This window comes from Medicago truncatula, chromosome 1, assembly GCF_003473485.1.
Source record: "Medicago truncatula cultivar Jemalong A17 chromosome 1, MtrunA17r5.0-ANR, whole genome shotgun sequence".
NCBI classification, from domain to species: Eukaryota; Viridiplantae; Streptophyta; class Magnoliopsida; order Fabales; family Fabaceae; genus Medicago; species Medicago truncatula.
This window is the reverse complement of record NC_053042.1, coordinates 28,617,508-28,637,584: the sequence shown is the minus strand read 5'-3', so window position 1 is coordinate 28,637,584 and position 20,077 is coordinate 28,617,508. Positions and strand designations below refer to the sequence as shown.

General features: G+C 33.1%; 2 protein-coding genes across 2 annotated transcripts; both read left to right on the top strand.

Annotated features, from left to right (window-relative positions):
• The first annotated feature begins 11,648 nt into the window (after positions 1-11,648).
• Positions 11,649-14,149, top strand: LOC11425596 (syntaxin-121). Its single transcript, XM_003590281.4, has 2 exons — positions 11,649-12,314; positions 13,370-14,149. The coding sequence occupies exons 1-2, from the start codon at positions 11,738-11,740 to the stop codon at positions 13,810-13,812; spliced, it is 1,020 nt and encodes a 339-aa protein (XP_003590329.1). The 5' UTR covers positions 11,649-11,737; the 3' UTR covers positions 13,813-14,149.
• Positions 14,150-15,835: 1,686 nt separating this feature from the next.
• Positions 15,836-18,859, top strand: LOC11424057 (syntaxin-121). The gene is made up of 2 exons (XM_003590280.4): positions 15,836-16,754; positions 17,968-18,859. The coding sequence occupies exons 1-2, from the start codon at positions 16,190-16,192 to the stop codon at positions 18,321-18,323; spliced, it is 921 nt and encodes a 306-aa protein (XP_003590328.1). The 5' UTR covers positions 15,836-16,189; the 3' UTR covers positions 18,324-18,859.
• Positions 18,860-20,077: the final 1,218 nt, after the last annotated feature.

The following is a 20,077-nucleotide window of genomic DNA, read 5'->3' as shown; positions in this document are numbered from 1 at the left end:
AGGGTTCAGAGCGTTGCCTTCCATCAAAGGTAGAAACTTGTTATCGAAAATAATAAATTTGAAGCTTAAATACATTTTTTATTTTGCTTATTTTAGAGAAAAATGAAATGTTGGTCCTCTTATTTTAAAACTAGGTTTTTGTCCTCTATTTTATTTTATTTTATTTTTATTTTGTTCTCCATCTTGTTTTTTTGTCATTTTTCAATGATGTTACATATTTATTTATGATGTGTCAATGCTTATTATGTCATATTGAATGTCTCAGTCACAAAAATAGGTCTTTAACTTTCTCTCTCCTCTTTTGTTGGCTCAAATCTTGAAATCCCTCGTACTACAAGTTCAAAATACAACTCTCTCAAAAAAAAAAAAAAATCAAAATACGAGCATCGTAAGTAATCTTTTTGGGTTTCATGGGTCATTCCACAATCATCTTATTTTTTCTTTCTTGGTATGTCACCTTTTAGCCACGTTGAGTCTTTATTGTCGTTGTTTACAAGTTTAATCTTAATTATTGAAAATTGTATCTAGATATGTTTTTATTGTCTTTTGTTTTACTTCAAACCTGATTACAAATAAAGCGGTGTTGTAATTTCATTTCATTTCCATATAGAGTGTTGTCTGTAACGCCCTATTTAATTATTTGATTATTTTATTGAGTTTAGAGTCTATTTTTATGACTTATGTGATTTATATGATTTTTTTGATGTGTTGTTGATTTATTAAGTGGCTTATTTTTTTATTTAATAGAATAAGATTTGAAAATAAAATAAGATTAAGTTGTGAGGGCTGTTTTGGAAATTAGAAGAGTTTGGTGGAATAAGTGGAAATAAGATAAAAAGGGTTGAAGAAATAAATAGGAGAAAGTAGAGTCATAATAGTTTTTTACGTGAAACAAGTTTTTGGAAAAAAATGGAGTAAACAAGAGAAGAGAAGAACATAAGAGGAGAAGCTTGCGATCGAAACCTAAGGTAAGGGTGGGACTAACCTTCTTTAATTCTAAGAATTGGATTTAACATGTTGTAGGTTTTAGTTTGATGATTTGAGAATTAGGTTAAAAGTTGGAGAATTGATTAATTAAGAGTAGGAATCTGTTAAATTGATGTAGAATTAGTGTCCAGACCTTAGACTATTCATAGAACAATGATTAGAGTCAGTTTTAAAGTCAGAACCATTGAATTTGATGAGTTTTGAGAAAATTTGCAATTCTGCCCGAGCTGACATTCATTGCTCGCCATAGCGAGTAACTGATCTCGCCTCGCGAGTAAAACCCCTCGCCTCGCGAGTGACCTTAGTTGTCGCTCGCCATAGCGAGTTACCTAGTGAGAAAAACATGATTTCGAGAATTGATGTTAGAGGTCGAGTTTTAGATGGTTTTGAGTACCTTAACCTGTTTAGGAAAGATTATACTAGTTTTTAGATTAAATTTGAGCATAGGGAAGTTAAAAATGAGATTTTTGAGTGAAAAATGTCAAACTCCCGAGAGCAATCAGATTTAGCTCGCCACGACGAGTAGCTAACTCGTCATAGCGAGTACCCCTTTTTTCCGAACTCACCATAGCGAGTAGAGTGACTCGCCTCGCGAGCTACTCAGTGCCAGTTAACCTTGTTTAGGGTTCTTGCGATCCTTGTCGCACGTGATGTTGAGAGTTGATCCTCGGATAGGAGTGGAGGTTGTTATTAAGTCATAGACTTACAGAGAGCCTGAATCAAATGATTAATGATTGTTGATTAATTTAAGATATTTATATAACGTGTTGAAAACGTATGATATGGAAATTATTATTGTTTATATCATTCAAGCTGTTGTTATCAATGTTGCAAGATGTTTATGTTGCTGTCTCTGCTGTTGTTGAATCATTATTGTCATTAAGTTGCAAGTGTTGGTCTAAGTTGTAAAGTTGTAAGTTGTTATTCCAAGATATTGGAGTCATATAAGTTGTGGAGTTGTCTAAGTTGTAAGTTGTTGAGTCCATGCATACTCGTTTAAAGTTGAGGGCTTGATGCCATGTGAGCCTTTGCTCTTTACGTTGAGGGTTTGACGCCCTGTGAGTTTTTGCTCTTTAAGTTGAGGGTTTGATCTCCTGTGAGTATAATTATACTCTATATGTTAAGGGCTTGATGCCCTGGTTGGTATCACATTCATGATTAAGAAGTTGAAGTTGCATTGTCGAGTTTAATAAGTTGATGTCGCATTATCGTAGTCTTTAAGTTGTCGTTTTTCAATGAGTTATTAATGAAGTCCTATATGAATAATTATTGTTATTAATTGATGATGTTTAAGTTGTTAAATGCATTTGATGAATTATATGCTTATTATTATTGAATGTGAAATTTCACCCCTTCTGTTTGGAAATGTTGCCTCTACGTGGGTAACTTGCAGGTAATCAAAAATAGTTGTTGAAGTGAGACGACTCTCTCACGTGTTGTCGTCTTAGGGTCGCTCTGATACGTAACGGGATGGAGATTTGTTTGTTTTCCATGTGTTACGTATTTATCATGATTTTATGTTGAAGATTTGTTTAAAACTGGATTTTAATTAAGTTGTTTAAGTTGAGGTCGTTGTGCCAACATGGTGTTGAATTTAAATGTTTTCCGCTGCATTGAGATTTAATTTGATGACATGAGTTGATTGAATAAATAGTAACTTTACTATATTTATATTTGAAAGAAGTGTAACATCATATTTAGTTGTTTACTCTGATTTATGCAAAAAATTTCAAGTTAGAAAAATGGGGTGTTAACCCTTCATTTTTGTTCTCACTTACGTATACCGGGTATACCTTTTCTATGGTGAATCGAGATCAAGGTCTAAGAATAAAGTGTCTATAGGGTTTTAGGGTAGCGTCCTAGCTAATAATAGGATCTATAAAATGTTCTTACAAGGCTTATCACGTCCAAATGATTATGAAATATAACCATTCATTATAAGGTCGTATGGCCACTCGTACTAAAATTTGCAGTCTCTCACAAACCAACACAAATGTATAGTTTCCCACGAACCAACATAAAGATGTAGTTTCTAACAGACCAAAACAAAAGTTTTACACCTACATCAAACTGTGAACTTACCAAAAATTAAATTTTGCACATGCACATGATCTACAACTTTTCAATATGATTGTTTTTTTGTTGAAATGTTGTTTCCATGGATTGCAACTAACCATGCAAAAGATAATTGTTTGCCCACTTATGATTATATGTGATCAATGTGATGTTAACAACGGTTATTGTTTTCATATGATTTAGAATAAATATGTACTGTTTGTTGATGGTAAATATGTTGATACGTATGATAATGTTGAATTATGTATATAAAGCAAGCACGTTCGTGTGACCAATGTATATAAGAACATTTTATAGAGCTTATTGCTGGTTGCGACTCAATCTTAATTCATCCACTTAGGATTGAGTCCCACCATTTTTTGGTCGAAATACCAATGTCTTTGAATTTGTAACATTTATGTCCAAATCATTATAACTGAATTTGTAATTGATCAAAGTTGATATGTCGTTTAAACCCAACAAAAATCGCAACAAGGCAGAAAAATCAAACAATGTTGTATCAAAACGATAAACAAAACAACACCAATGCACCCGTATGAAAGTCAATGAAACAAATCCAATTTATATGATTTTTTTTTTTGAAAAAGCATATTCAATTGTTTAGCCAAGCACAAAATGTGCAAATGACGTAGAGATATAACAGTAAAGACCACAACCTTACAAATGAATTAGAGCACATACAACCCAATAAACCAAAAGGCACAGCAAACAGAAAAGAGAAGGAAAAGCTAATGGCAAGAATCCTAGCACAAAATGTAACACCCCGTTTTCCCAACTTGAATTTTTTTGCATAAAATCAGAGTAAACAACTAAACATGATACTACACTACTTTAATATATAAATATAGTAAAATTACTATTTATTTCAATCATCTCATGTCATCAATTTAAATTTCAATTCAGCGGAAAACATTTAAATTAAACATCGTGTTGGCACAACGACCTCAACTTAAACAACTTATTTAAAATCCAGTCTAGATAAATCTTCAACATAATTTCACAATAAATACGCAACACATGGAAAACAATAAGGATTCCCCATCCCGTTACGTATCAGAGCGACTCTAAGACGACTCGTGAGAGAGTCACTCACTTCAACAGCTAACCTTGATTACCTGCAAGTTACCCAATTCTAAAGACAACATTTTCAAGCAGAAGGGATGAGATTTCACATTCAATAATAATAAGCATTTAATTCATCAAATGCATTTAACAACTTAAACATCAACAATTAATAATAATAATTCTTCATATAGTACTTCATTAATAGCTCAATCAACTTCTAATCATCATCAACTTCATATTCATCATCATATAACTCATAATAGTCAAATCATAAATATCATCATATAACAACATAATCATCACATCATAAACATCATCTTATAACATTATATACTTCACATCATCATATAACAACATAAACAACAACGATTAATAAATATTAATACTTCACATAGTTCTTCATTAACAACTCATTGATAAATGACAACTTAACGACAACGACAATGCAACATCAACGACTTCGACTCGACAATGCAACTTCAACTACTTAGCGAACTTCTAGCGAGTTTTTCCCCTGCTGTTACGATTTCTGCACATTTTTCACCCAAAAAACCCAAATTTCATTTACCCAAATCCCAAATTTGATAGGAAACTTAACCTATGATTATTCTACAACCTGAACACCAATTATTACCTTAATTCATCATATTACATACTCTTTCAACAATCAAATTGCAATTAAAAACCATAACTTCTTTTTAAAACTCTAACTTCTTTTCACAACCCTAACTTCATTAACATCTTAATTTCAACAATCAATTCTACAATTAAAACAACCAATTACAACTTCTAAACATAATTCTCAAATTTCCAAAACTACAATCTACCACCTGTTAAATTCAGTTTCAGAATCATACAACTTAGAATTAGAGAAAGTTAGTCCCACCCTTACCTTAGATTGATTGATCGCAAGGTTCTACCGCTTTCTCTTCTCTTCTATTGGTTTCTCCCTTTTTCTCCAAAAACAGGTTTCACGTAATCCTTATTTTCTAATTCTAACTCTCCCTTTTATATAAATCCTTAACCTACTTATTTTCTCTTATTTCCAAATATGTCCTCCCAATCTCAATATTATATATATATATATATATAATATTTCTATAACAAATAACAAATATATCTCTATAATAAATATATTTCTATAACGTATATATTTCTACACCAAATAAGAAATATATTTCTACACCAGATAACATATATATTTCCACACCAAATAACATATATACTTCTACACCAAATAACATATATATTATACTAATAAATACCAAACATAAAATATAACAAAATATCACTCATCAAAATAAATCGACTAAATTATAAAAAGACATCTAAACTCAATAAAATAAATAAATAATAAAATAGGGCGTTACACAAAACCTATGCCGCATACAAACCGCAAACAGGAAGAAAAACAAAAGAAGCCGAAACACTTATCCCAGCCAAACTGATGCCAATCAACAGAGAGCAACGCCATCACTTCCGTCTAATGCACTCTCTCGGATTCCAACACCACTCGAAGAAGAGACAAGAAGCTATTCTCAATCTACTCAAAGACCAACACCAAGACACCGCCTTGATATCTTCAACAACCTCATCGAAGTTCTTGAATTGGTTTTTAAAAATCCTCGAATTTCTTTCCTTCCAAATCATCCAAATAGTGGCATGCCAAACCAACATAAAAGCTTTCTGAAGTTTCCGAGAGCTCACCTCACCATTCCGACAACCAAAATGGAGAAGCAAATTTAATTTGTGGAGTGATAAAATTGATATCTAACCAATTTAGCACCTTACGCCAAATTAACCACGTCATCTCACAATGCAGAAAGAGATGAGATGTAGTCTCCTCCATCTCACCACAAAGCACACAAACACAAAGATCCCCGGGGGCCAAAACACTTCGGTGCCTAAGGTTAGCCCTTGTCGAAATACGATCCATCAAGGCCATCCAAGAAAAAGCCACAACTTTGGAGGGAGTCGGACTCTTCCAAAGATTGTCAAACACCTCCTCCTCTAACACACTCAACCCTTCTTGAAGAAGAACATCATCCTCCAAAACTCTATAAGAGGACCGCACCGAAAACTTACCACCCTCCTCCGGCACCCAAACCCAACTATCCTCATCTCTACCCAAAACAACTCCTCCAATGAGACCTAGTAAATTACTAATAAGATTTCTCTCCCAAATGAAAGGTTGTCGTCTCGAAGTAAGATTCCAAAGCACCGTCCCATCAATAAAACTCCACAAGTCTCCGACTTTTGCCTCTTTATGTGTCGATATAGAGAATAACCTGGGGAAGAGGATGGCTAAAGGTAGCTCACCAATCCACTTATCTTTCCAAAAACAAGTACCCCTCCCATTAGACACCTTACGAACCACATTGTTGGAAAACCAATTCGCCCCCAAACCAACCTCTAAAGTCTTCAACTTCTTCCTCCACCCCGATGCGAGGCGTGGCCACCTGGTCCCTTCCTCGTGATAAACCATGGAAATATTCATGTAACACCTTGTTTTTCCAACTTGAAATTTTGTACATAATAATCAGTGTAATCAACTTAAGCAGGATGTCACACTACTTTAAAAGATAAATAGAGTAGAATTACTATTTATTTAAAAATCTTTCATCAATAATTCAAATTACATCGCAACGGAAAAACATTTCATTATTCAACAAAATGGCACTACGGCCTCAACATAAACAACTTATTAAAATTCTATTCTAGGTGGTTCATCAACATAATTCATAAATATACGTAACAAATGGAAAACAATGCAAAGATCCCCATCCCGTTACGTATCAGAGCGACCCTAAGACGACGCGTGAGAGAGTCAACTCACATAAACAGCTAATTCTGGTTATCTGCACGTTACCCACGTAGAGGCAACATTCAAACAGAAGAGGTGAGATTTCACATTCAATAATAATAAGCATATAATTCTTTAAAAGAATTTAACAACACATAACAACATCTATTCATCATTAGTAAAACTAATAAACAATAATTTAAGTAAGAGAATTTATCAACATAAACAACAACAATTAAACAATGTTAATGCTTCACATAATTCTAACTATAAATCATCAATTAACTTCAAATCATCATTAATAATGCTTCACATAAACAACATAAATAACAACAATAAATAATATTGATACTTCACATAATTCCAACTATAAATCATTAATTATTTCGACAACTTGACAACACGACGACAACACCGACAACTCGACATCAACGACAATGCAACGACAACAACATCAACTTGACAAATGCAATATGCATGTGGTACCAATCAGGGCATCAAGCCCCCAACGTATAGAGCAAATAGGCTCACATGACATCAAGCCCCCAACTTAATAGAGGAAATAGGCTCCTCAACTTAATAGAGCAAATAGGCTCACAGGGCATCAAGCCCTCAACTTAATAGAGCAAATAGGCTCACAGGGCATCAAACCCTCAACTTTAATGAGTATGCATGGACTCAGCAACCAACAACTTTAACAACTTAGACAGCTTTGACAACTTATACAACTTCAACAACTTATACGACTTCAACAACTTAGAACTTGCAGCTTAACGATATTAACACAACAACAGTAACAACGACTTCGCATCATAATATCATAATTCATCAATTATAAACAACATCATGTAACATCATTTTTATCAACATATACCTTCATATAATACTTCATCAATCATGAACATAATCATACAACATCATATTCATCAACATATACATTCATATAATACTTCATCAATCATGAACATAATCATACAACATCATATTCATCAACATATACATTCATATAATAATTCATCAATCATGAACAGCGTCATATAATATCATATTCATTAACATATACATTCATATAATAATTAATCAATTAAAGATATTCACGTCAAACCAAGATAGATTCATCGCAACATAGGTTAAATACTCTTAAACACCTTAACTGAACTCATAGTGCACAAGCTTTGAAGTTTGGAGACAATCCATAAGTTTTGGGTTGACTTAGAAATAGTTATGCGGAATTTTCATAAAATTTCACTAAGACCTCCATGAAGTATTTTCATCATAACTAAAAAACCAAAAATCATTTTCAAGTCAAACCAAAGCCACTGGAAGGCTAACTCAATTATCTACAACTTTCATGTTTACACCAAAGGCCAATTCAAAAGAAAAACGTGTGAAAAAGACGCAAGAACATGAAAGAGGACGTGCTGTCAGAGAGCAACTCAGGAAAAACCCATTTTTCACTATAAAATCTCAATTTTAACTTCCCTATGCCCAAACTTGATCCCAAAGTTTGTCTAAACATTTATATACATCTAAAGAGACTCAAAACCATATAAAACTTGACCCAAATCATTATTTTAGAAAATCATCAAAAAACAACATCATACTTCACCAATTTTGAGCAAAAACACAAGTATACATATATACATAACTTGAACATATAAATTCATCATCAACAACTTAATTAACATCAAATTCACATACCCACACATTGCATCAAAATATAAGCACAAATTTCACCAATTAAATCCACAATAGTCACTTTATACAAATAGGCACTTATGGGTAGAAGTAGAAAAAAAGATTATACAAAAGATTATGAATGAAATTTAACCTTAATTTCTATAACATCAAAACTAATAACAACTACAAGGTTAAACCCTTTTTCAGAATTATACAACCCATTATTAGAGAAAGCTAGTCCACCCTTACCATAGGTTAGATGATCGCAAGGTTCTACCGCTTTCTCTTCTCTGACTCTTCTCTTCTCTTGGTTTCTCCCTATTCTCCCAAAAACTGTTTTCACGTATTCTGTTTCTCTATTCCTAACCTCTCTTTTTATAAACCTAACATATTATCCCTTATTCCAAATCTGCCCTCACATCTCAATATTCTATTTTAATATATATATATATATATATATATATATATATATATATATATATATATAACAAATAACAAATATATTTCTACACCAAATAACAAATATATTTCTACACCAGATAACATATATATTTCTACACCAAATAACAAATATATTTATACACCACATAACATATATATTACTACACGAGATAACAAATGTATTTCTACACGAGATAACATATATATTTCTACATCAAATAACATATATATTATACTAATAAATACCAACATATAATATAACAAAATATCACTCATCAAAATAAATCGACTAAATTATAAAAAACATCTAAACTCAATAAAATAAATAAATAATAAAATAGGGCGTTACAATTTCCCCCATATTTCTCTCTCAAAACCACTTTCCAAAGAGGTAGTTCGTCTTGAAGAATTTGCCACTTCCACTTTGCCATAAGGCTCAAATTCATCCTCCTAAAGTCTTTCACCCCTAAGCCTCCCTTACTCTTAGGTTGACAAATCTTCGTCCATTTAATCCAATTTATATGAATAACACTTACGTAAATAAAATGCAATGGTTATAAAAAAAATTACAAGAAAAATAATACATTGTAATAATGACTCAACCATGTTCTCTGATTGATAAAAGTAATACATTGTAATAATGACTCAACCATGTTCTCCTAAGGAACATTCTATTTAGAGCCCCTATACTAGCACATGAAATCAACAATGGAACAATTGCTTTGGAACTTGTGCCAGATAAATTGAGCTGGTGAATGGATTGCTCACCGGGAAAGAGGCCCACAACTTTGTGAAAGGTTCTTGGCCCTCCGTTAGTTGGTGTAAAGATATTTGGAACAACTATATTCCTTTATCTAGATGCTTTATTCTATGGAGTTCGCTCTTGGCAAGCTCCCCACAGATGAAAACTTAAGAAATAGAGGTTGTATAATTGTCTCTATTTGTTGTTTTTTGTTAGAATAATGTTGAAACATCTTAACACTTTTTTTCTTAATTGTCCTTTCATAGAGAAAATTTAGGAACACATGAATAAAGTGTAATATTGATAGAAGTAGTTGGAGTGCCTTAATTGATAGTTGCAATAATCACTGGGAAAGTTTTGCTCACTATTTGATATTGTCTGTTGTGGTTCATATAGTTTGGAAGGTTTAGATTGAGATGAATGCTAGGAGATTTCAGAACAACCACTCATCTATTCAAAACCTCATAAGTCATATTCTTGTTGAGATTAAGCTTAGCAGTTCTCGAGTGAAGGAAAATGGTAATTCTTCTAAGATGGACTTCTATGTTACTAGGTTCCTTGGCGTCTCTTACAAACATGTCAGGTTGTTGGAGAAAATTGAAGTTAGGTGGATTCCACCTGCGCCTGGTTGGATTAAGGCCAACATTGATGGCTCGACCTTTGGTGATCCTTCATCTGCTTCTATTGAAGTCATACTCAGAGATGGCTATGCCAATTTTAAGGGTGGATTCGTGCAGAATATAAGCATCCCAATTGCATTTACTATAGAGCTATGTGCTTTGATGTTTGTTGTTGAAATAACAAAGAAGCTGAACTGGCGTAATATCTGGATTGAAACAGACTCTCAAACAATGGTCAATGCCTTTAAACAAGCTTATGAGTTTCCTTGGAGTTTAAACAATCGTTGAGACAAATATTTAAAGATAGTGAAAGACATCATTTGTTGTTGTTCTCACATTCTAAGAGAAAATAATGCACTAGCAAACTCTTTGACCAAAAATGGTCATGGTCTGCCTCAATTTTACTCCTAATGGTGGGAGTAAAATCTTTTATATAAGTTTTGTCCTATAAAATTTACACATATTTTGCTTTTAGTTTTCGTACCAACCCAAAAACATATTTTTCAACACTTTATCCGTTACTTGTTAAAATTTATGTGTGTTTCACTTAATTATATAAGTCCCGTGTAAATTTAACAAACTCATAAATTTTAATAAATAAAAGTTTTAATTTTTTTATCAAAAACAACTAAAGGAGATTATGTGTCAAAAAGTTTGTTGTTAGGATTATTTTTTGACAACATACATTGGTCCGAGTCCACTCAAAAGAAAAATTACATTGCTACGAGTCTAAATGCATTCATACCTTTTAAGCAAGAAATCAGATTAATTCTCTAGATAAAAAATTAGATTAGCTCTTTTTTTTTTTCTTTCTTTCTTTGGTGAACGACTAGATTAGCTCTCTAGATGAAGAAATAGTAAAATGATTAATTAGACTTTAAGACAGAGATTAATATCATTAGGAAAAAGTGACATATTTGGATTGGATACGGATGAAATAATAATCTTACCTTAAAAGTGAATTTTCCCCCGCGTTTGGAAAGTTTTCTTTATTCTTAAGCAAAAAAGTCATAAGTTAAATTGTACTAGCACAAAGACATACAGCACAATCAAAACTACAAATCAGTAAAATCATTAATCAGACCAATCAACGCGCTTCTGTCCTTCAATGTTTGAACCAATCCGAAGTTTCTTGTTTTAAACCAAACACGCCACACGCACGCACGCACGCGGTATTATCCTCTACATTCCACCCCATTCTCTTTATCCTACTCCATCATTTTAAATATCCATTGACTTCAAAACTCTTTCAGTCTTTCTTCTCTCTTTCTTATTACACATTTTTCGATCATTTCTGAATCAAATCTCACACACTGAAGAAAAATGAACAACTTATTCACCGGTTCATTTTCTCGCTTCCGTAGCGAAGAAGTTTCACCGGACCGGCACCACGTCATCGAGATGACAGACGGTGCCGGAACCAGAACCGGAGCAGGAGCAGGAGGTAGAATAAACCTTGACAAATTCTTCGACGATGTCGAAGGAGTAAAAGATGATCTAAAAGAGCTAGAATCAATCCACCAACGACTTTCAAAGACTAACGAACAGACGAAAACGGTTCACGATGCTAAAGGAGTGAAGGAGCTTCGTTCACGTATGGACGAAGAAGTTTCTGCGGCGTTGAAAAAGGCGAAGATGGTGAAGCTGAAGTTAGAGAAGTTGGAAAGATCTAATGCAGCGAACCGGAATTTGGAAGGGTGTGGACCGGGTTCATCGTCGGACCGGACGAGGAGTTCGGTGGTGAATGGATTGAAGAAGAAGTTGAAGGATTCTATGGAGAGTTTTAATCGTTTGCGTGAAGTTATTACAACGGAGTATAGAGAGACTGTTCAACGGCGTTTTTTTACTGTTACTGGAGAGAATCCTGATGATAAGACTCTTGATCTATTGATATCTACTGGTAATTTTTATATCTCTTTGATTTTGTTGTTTAAAACTAATCATGTTTTATGATAATTTGATGTTGAAATTAATTTTTATATAAATAAATTCTAGTGTGTTTTACTAGGTGATCATCATGAGTTGAATTCTTCATCAATTTTGGATTGGAAAATAATTTGACTTAATTGAATTGGTTTATTGGTTGGTATATAGTATATACAAGTGAGGAGAATGTGTATGATTCTCCTTAGTGTGAGGGTACTAGTATGATGATGTCCCGCAGTATTGACAATTCTAATTGAAGATGTGTCGGATGTCTGACACCAAAACACATGATTACATTCAATTTTGTCTTTTTTAAAAAAGAAATTATTGCAGGTGTGTCAACGGTATCATGTCTGATGTCCGTGTCAATCCTTCATAGATGATGATTGTAAGAATTGAATCTCTTGAAGAGATGCGATACCTGGATTTGGCTTCCATACAGTTAGATTCGTTGCATTCACGCGGTCAATAATAAACATTGTTTGATCTAGATAACAACAATCAAGTCTTATCCACTAAGTGTGCGTTGGCTCAAATTTCCAAATTTGTTAATTGAATAAAAATATATTTCAAAATCGGATGGAGTTGACCTACTGATTGTGTGAATGCAGAGGATCCCTGCTTGTAGAGATTCGTTCTACCCTCATTAGCCTCCAACAGCTTCTCTGCCTCTCACGGCATGATACATATGTATCAGTATATTTAAGTTTTAACACTAAAAAAGTGCCAAACCGATGACTGCGTGAATCCAGGAAATCCTTATTGATGGTAGAGAATCTTTTTTCATACCCTTGATCAGCCTCCTGTGGCATGATAATTGTAGGTTTAACACTCTTGTTCAAAAATCGTAGGTTTAACACTAAAGAAAAGGTTTTTGAAAATTTTAGTATGCGTAGTGAATCACTTTTAAAGATAGCTTGTTGTTTGTTGAGTTGGTGAAGTATATGTTGCTAGTGTTTGAGTTTTAATATTTAAGTTCGAGTTCAATAGATTTTATATCTAACTGATGTGAGTTTCACTCTTATGTAGGTGAGAGTGAGACCTTTCTTCAGAAAGCAATTCAAGAACAAGGCAGGGGAAGAATTCTGGACACCATCAATGAAATTCAAGAGAGGCATGACGCTGTCAAAGACTTGGAGAAGAGTCTACTGGCATTGCACCAAGTGTTCCTCGACATGACAGTAATGGTACAATTTCAAGGCGAACAATTGGACGATATCGAGAGCCACGTGGCTAGGGCGAGCTCGTTTGTGCACACTGGAACCGATCAGTTACAAACTGCAAGGAAGCACCAGAAAAACACAAGGAAATGGGCCTGTTATTGTATTATACTTCTTCTGATCATCGTCTTGATTGTGGTTCTTGCCACAGTGAAACCATGGCAACATAATGATAGTGGAGGCGGTGGGGGTAATCAGCCTGCTCCAGCGCAGACTCCCCCGTCACCTCCTCCTCCTTCGGGTGGTACTTAATCTTAGGGGTTAAGAGTGTCTGTCTATAAACTTCTATGAATATTGGTTAAATTATGTTTTTAGGATCTTGGAAGGGTGAGACTAACATGGATTGACCTACAGATTTATTATTTCAATCCATGAAAAGGTTGGATGATGAATGTGGGGTCTGTAATCTAGAAAGGAATGGTTGGGTCTTTTGAGGAGGACTTTTGGAAGTCATTATTTTGAGTATCATATTCTTTTTCTGTAAGTATCATGCTGGTTTCAATTTTGATCAGTTGCTATGTTTGGTGACTGATATTTTCATTTTACATAGTACAATCCGCTTAATAAATTATCTTCTTTGCTTTTACAATTTGTGAGGCTCAATTAAACCAATGCAGAGAAATGCAGCAGCTATTCCCATCCAATGAATTTTTTAATTTTGTAATATCATAAGATTCATAACTGTATCTGTAATTATGATAGGAAATATGATATGGTCATCTTCATAGTGGTGAGGCAAACCTTGTGAATTTGCAGCATTTGCAGACTCAGTTTAATCCTACCATGATGTTAATCTATCATGGTCACAGTGATAGATTTAGCTATGTCCTTGCATTGTTTAAGGTTATAATTCACATCAAAAATAAAATAAATGTATTTATTAATATTTTGTTGATTGATATTGATGTACTAATATTTGTATTAAAATTATGATTTAACTTCTTCATATGTCTTCTTGTAATATTACATAAACATTGATATGTGTGTTATTAACTAAATAGATAAAATTAGTGATGAATACATTAGGGTTGGTGGGACTGCAATCCTTCTTATTTTTTTTTGGCTTTTGATGGTGGATATAAGTCTTACTACAACATGTTTCTTTACAACCACTTCGTTTCTAAATAAGCTGACTTATGTTTTTAATATGTAATATAGGATGACATAATATGTATAGAATTGTGCTTCTGGACAACACAAAACTGAGGTTTTTATTTTATTTTTATACTTACATACTTGATCAAGTTAGGGTAGGAAAAGTTTTTCTATTGTTAGAATTAACTTAATAATTAGTCATATACAAAAGATGCTCATTATATTAATCGAAACTCAAATAATATAAATACATGAAGAAAAAAGGGCATGAGTAATGACCTGTCTGTGATTCTTTCTCAATTAAAACTCCTTATTTCTTAGATGTTCTTTAGATGGGAAGAAGAAATAATACGTTGCATTCGATATATTGGAGATTATAGTCTCTATATAGAATGATGATCAATTGAAGTTTTCATTATTTTAAAGGAGCTAATGACATCCACTCATATTTTCATCACTTATCAATTGGGATATAAACAAAACTAGAGACATTCACATATTATTATTATTATTATTATTTTTTTCTTTTTTTATCCGGAGGCTCAGAGAGACATTCACATATTATTTTGAGTAAGTAAATAGTATAAATGTGTACTTATTTCCTTCCATATGTTTATTTGGCTTAACAAATTAAAATTATCTTTATTCAAGTTGATGTTGTTCTATTTAGATCATCCACATTTGTAGTTGTAGGAACCGTTAGATTTAGAGAGAAAAATCATCTTTAAATTCGACATTTCCACACTTACAACACCATATTGCAATTGTAGAGGATACAAAAGTCCGATGATGTTGACATCATATCTATATGTAGACGATCCAAAGTCAAAGTCCGATGTTATTAGTAACCCTAAGACCCAAAAAAACAAAAAACCATTTTCTCACCCAAAGAACAATTTTCTTCCCAAACCTCTTTATTTATACAAGTATTACCTTTTTCATTGACAATCAAACTACCTTTCTAGCAGCTTCCCTTTAATTTCACTCTTCATTCATAGGAAGTTTCCTATGAAGCCATTTGTACACGCCCAATTCTCCCAACCCCCTTTGACCAGTTACCCTCTTTTGCCTGACTGCTACTACCAATCTAGACTATATGTTCTTTTTTTTTTTCTTTTTTTTCTTTTTTGAAAAAGCCAATAAAAACTAGATATTCTTATAAACTTGCCATTTGTATTCATTGCTCAATACATTAATATTGCATAAAAATAAAACTAATGTTTTTCTCACTATTCTTTATATAATAACTCACATGTTGCACCTTATTGTAATTTGAACTAGTCTCGCCCACTTCCTCACCCTTTTATTATTATTTTTCAAAGAAAATTTCAAACTACAATATCATTCAAGAAACAACCATTATATATAAATCCCAAATCCATATTTCTCTTCATTACATTACATAACATATAAATATAAATACTTCTTCATTCATATTCTCTAAACAGGTTCAAGTGTTCAACTATAGATATTCAACTTCCAGAAAAAGTAACAAAACCTTCTCTTCTCTATTTTTTCTTACATAAACAAGAAGATGAATGATTTATTCTCCGGCTCTTTCTCCCGGTTCCGTAACTCGGATCAAGTTTCGCCGGACAACCACCACCATGTGATCGAAATGTCATCACCGAACACTGCACAAACCGGTGTTCATCTCGACAAATTCTTCGAAGAAGTTGAAGGTGTTAAAGAGGAGTTGAAGGAGCTAGATCGTCTCTACGAAAGCCTTAGAGTCTCCCATGAGAGGAGCAAGACCCTTCACAGTGCGAAAGCTGTGAAGGATATTCGCTCCAAAATGGATGCTGACGTGGCTTTAGCTCTTAAGAAAGCTAAACTTGTTAAACTACGGCTCGAGGCACTTGACCGGTCCAACGAGGCTAGTAGGAGTTTGCCTGGTGCTGGACCTGGTTCGTCCTCGGACCGGACTAGAACATCTGTGGTGAGTGGTTTGAGGAAGAAGCTTAAGGATTCCATGGATAGCTTTAACAACCTTAGACAACAAATATCTTCTGAATATAGAGAAACTGTACAACGTAGATACTATACCGTTACCGGAGAGAATCCTGATGACAAAACCGTTGACCTCCTCATTTCCACTGGTATGTATATCATCAATTCACACAACTTTTCATTGTATATTATAATTTTTATTTATCTATGTTCATACTATGATAAACTTTTGGTTGTGTTTAATTAACCATGAAGTTATTTTAAATTTTAATAATTCATTCTTAAGGGTATCTTTAGGTGGAAGTATTTTGAAAAGAGAAAAGAAGAGAGGGTTACGTTATCTTTTTTAATTGTTAAATATTATGTAAATTAATCTATTTTTGAGATCAAGAAATAAAACCATAAATCTTAATGAAATTAATATTTTGAAATCTTAGAAATTGAAACCGAATTAAAATCTCAAAACCTTTTTTAATCGTATGAGTGAGTTTCAGATGGTGTTTGCCACTTTCTTTACGCACCTAAAAAAAATGAATCAAGTAATAATATTGTAAGCAAATACCATACTTTCTTTTTAATTCAAGGCCAATATGCTTATATGTTATATGTACATAATTCAGAGTATATGGTTTTTCTTTTTAGTTTTTACATTTGCTTGAAGTGAAAGTTTAACCAACAAGGATCTAGCTTGAGTAGGCATGACAACAAAACCCACACCCGTGATTATCCACCCGAACCAAATTCAATTTGACGGGTTTTCCCCGTTTTGACTGGGTTTGGATATGAGTATGGGTTTTCCCCGATCTCAAAACACGGGTATGGGACGGGTAACGGGTATATAGGTACCCATACTCAAACCCGTCCCAAATGTAAAAAATTACTTTATGTTGATACATTATGTTATTTTGTTTGATAATTGTCATGTTAATAAAAACTATCATTGATATTTAAAGGATCAACTAAATCATTTTGTCTAACAAATGTGAAAATGAGCTTATTGTTGGATAATGTATTACAACGTTGCTCTTTGGGGATGCAAAAAAAATTCTATTTTTTATTAAAAAAATTATTCAATGCGGGGACGGGGATGGGGCGGGGATACCCGAACCCGTCGGGGACGGGGATGAGATTCAATTTCTCATCCCCGTTGAGTATAGGTAGGGTAACAGGTAAGTATATGAGAATCGGGTATGGAGACGGGGAAGGTAAAACCCGTCCCCACCCCGCCCTATTGCCATGCCTAAGCTAGAGTGAATAATGATAGGAGAAACTTTTTAGTAGATTGAGAAAGTGATTTGTTTCTATTATTATTCACAATTAATTAAAATTATTGATAGTGTACATCTTTTTAATGTAACATAGGTGAAAGTGAAACATTTTTACAAAAAGCAATCCAGCAACAAGGAAGAGCAAACATCATGGACACAATCCAAGAAATTCAAGAGAGGCATGACACAGTGAAAGAGATAGAAAGAAATCTAATGGAGCTTCACCAAGTGTTTATGGACATGTCTGTTTTGGTTCAATCACAAGGTGAACAATTGGATAATATTGAAAGCCACGTGGCACGTGCTAATTCGTATGTTAGAGGTGGGGTCCAACAATTGCATGTTGCTAGGAAGCACCAAATGAATACCAGAAAATGGACTTGTATTGCCATCATAATTCTCCTCATTATCATCTTGATCATAGTTTTACCTATTGTCCTTAAAAAATAGTTGAGACTTTTCAAATGGGATATTTTTAATATTATAATCTTGGTGGCTATGACTAGTTCAAAGGTTATTATATTATTAGTCAAGTCAATTCATGCTGCCTTGACAACTATGGCATGGTATTATATAAATATTTTATTCATTGATTTACTATTTTCATATATTGGTTGGTTTGGTACATGTTTGAAGATTGAGATATTCTTTTTAGATGATTTCTAGAAACCCCATGATGGTCATGGTCAACTACCTTGAGGAAAAACTAGTCAAGAATTTTATCCCATTTTGGCATGTGAATTGGAGGAGAAGGATATAGATGAATGTTCATGGTGGTATATATTCTTTTTTGTTTTATTAAGTTTATTAAATTTATATGTATATGGGTGAATTACCTAGTTTATGTGTGGCAGGAGTTCAATTGTTTTGCGGGTTTATGTGCCATTGTACAAAAGAATTGCACCTTATATTCTTTTTTTTTTTTTATTCAGTTGCATTTTTGTATTTTATTATAGATACATATATAGTTGCATTGTTTAGTTTTACTTGGGTTCCTTTCCTTTATCATTATCTTTGTTAAATTATAGAAATTCCATGTAATGTTATAGCATCCATTAAAATTATAACAGTGCACTAGTTTAACTTTTTCAAACAAAAAAAATTATAATAGTGCAACCCTATATATATCCGAAGAATTTCTTTTTACCGTAATATCTTAAGTGTTAGCAATTGTGAACATATAAAAATAGCGAGGAAGAACAAGATCAGATGAAAAGAGAACATCCTTTAACTTATGGTTTCAATCACATGAATAAAGTTTACGGAACAAGGGTTACAATCGGAAAAAGATTGGTGGACACACTTTTAAGTGTACACCCTCTCCTACCACTCATGACATGACAAGGAAATCATTAAAAATTGATTCATGGTGACAAGGTAAAGAGGAATTAAAAAAAAAATAAAAAAAATAAAAAGAAATAGCCAATAAAAATGAAAAGGAAAAACATTCAATTACTATTCACTCTCTCTATCTCTCAAAAAAAAAAAAAAAACACAGATGCAGCAAAAGCAGAGCTTCTCTCTCAAAACATGATCTCTCCATCTCCCTCCAGTAACCCAACCCCAGTCTCCAACCACCACCGACCTCCACCAATTAACCGTCGAATCAAAACCCAACACCCAGAGTCACTGTTGAATTTGTGTCTGTTGTCGTCGGATCAAATTGATTTTGTGCATGTTGTCGTCGAATAAAAGGGGAACATTCATGATATTTCTCTGATAAGTTTAGAGAAATATAAAAAATTTGACAGGGCTGGAAAACCAACCAAATATCTAAATCGTTTAACCAATTTTAATCAAAGGAGTAACAACAATTTTTCTGTGTGTCAAAATTATCATTCATTGCTTTTCTATGACCTCATAACAGTACAAGACACATAAAAGGGGGGTACTCTTGGAATTTCTCTAATAAGTTTATAGATATCTAAAAAAATTTACAGAGATGGAAAACTAACTAAATTTTTAAACCGTTTAACCACTTTTTATCATTAGAGTAACCACAATTTTTCTGAGCGTCCAAATTATCATTTGTGACTATTTTATCACTTCATAACATTAAATGACATGTAAAATGGACACACCAATGATATTTCTCTCATAAGTTTAAAGTAATCTTAAAAAAATTGAAAGGATTTTCCCAAAGACTGTCATGGATATGAAATAATTCACATAAGTCATGGTTAACAGTCGTTAATCACTTATGG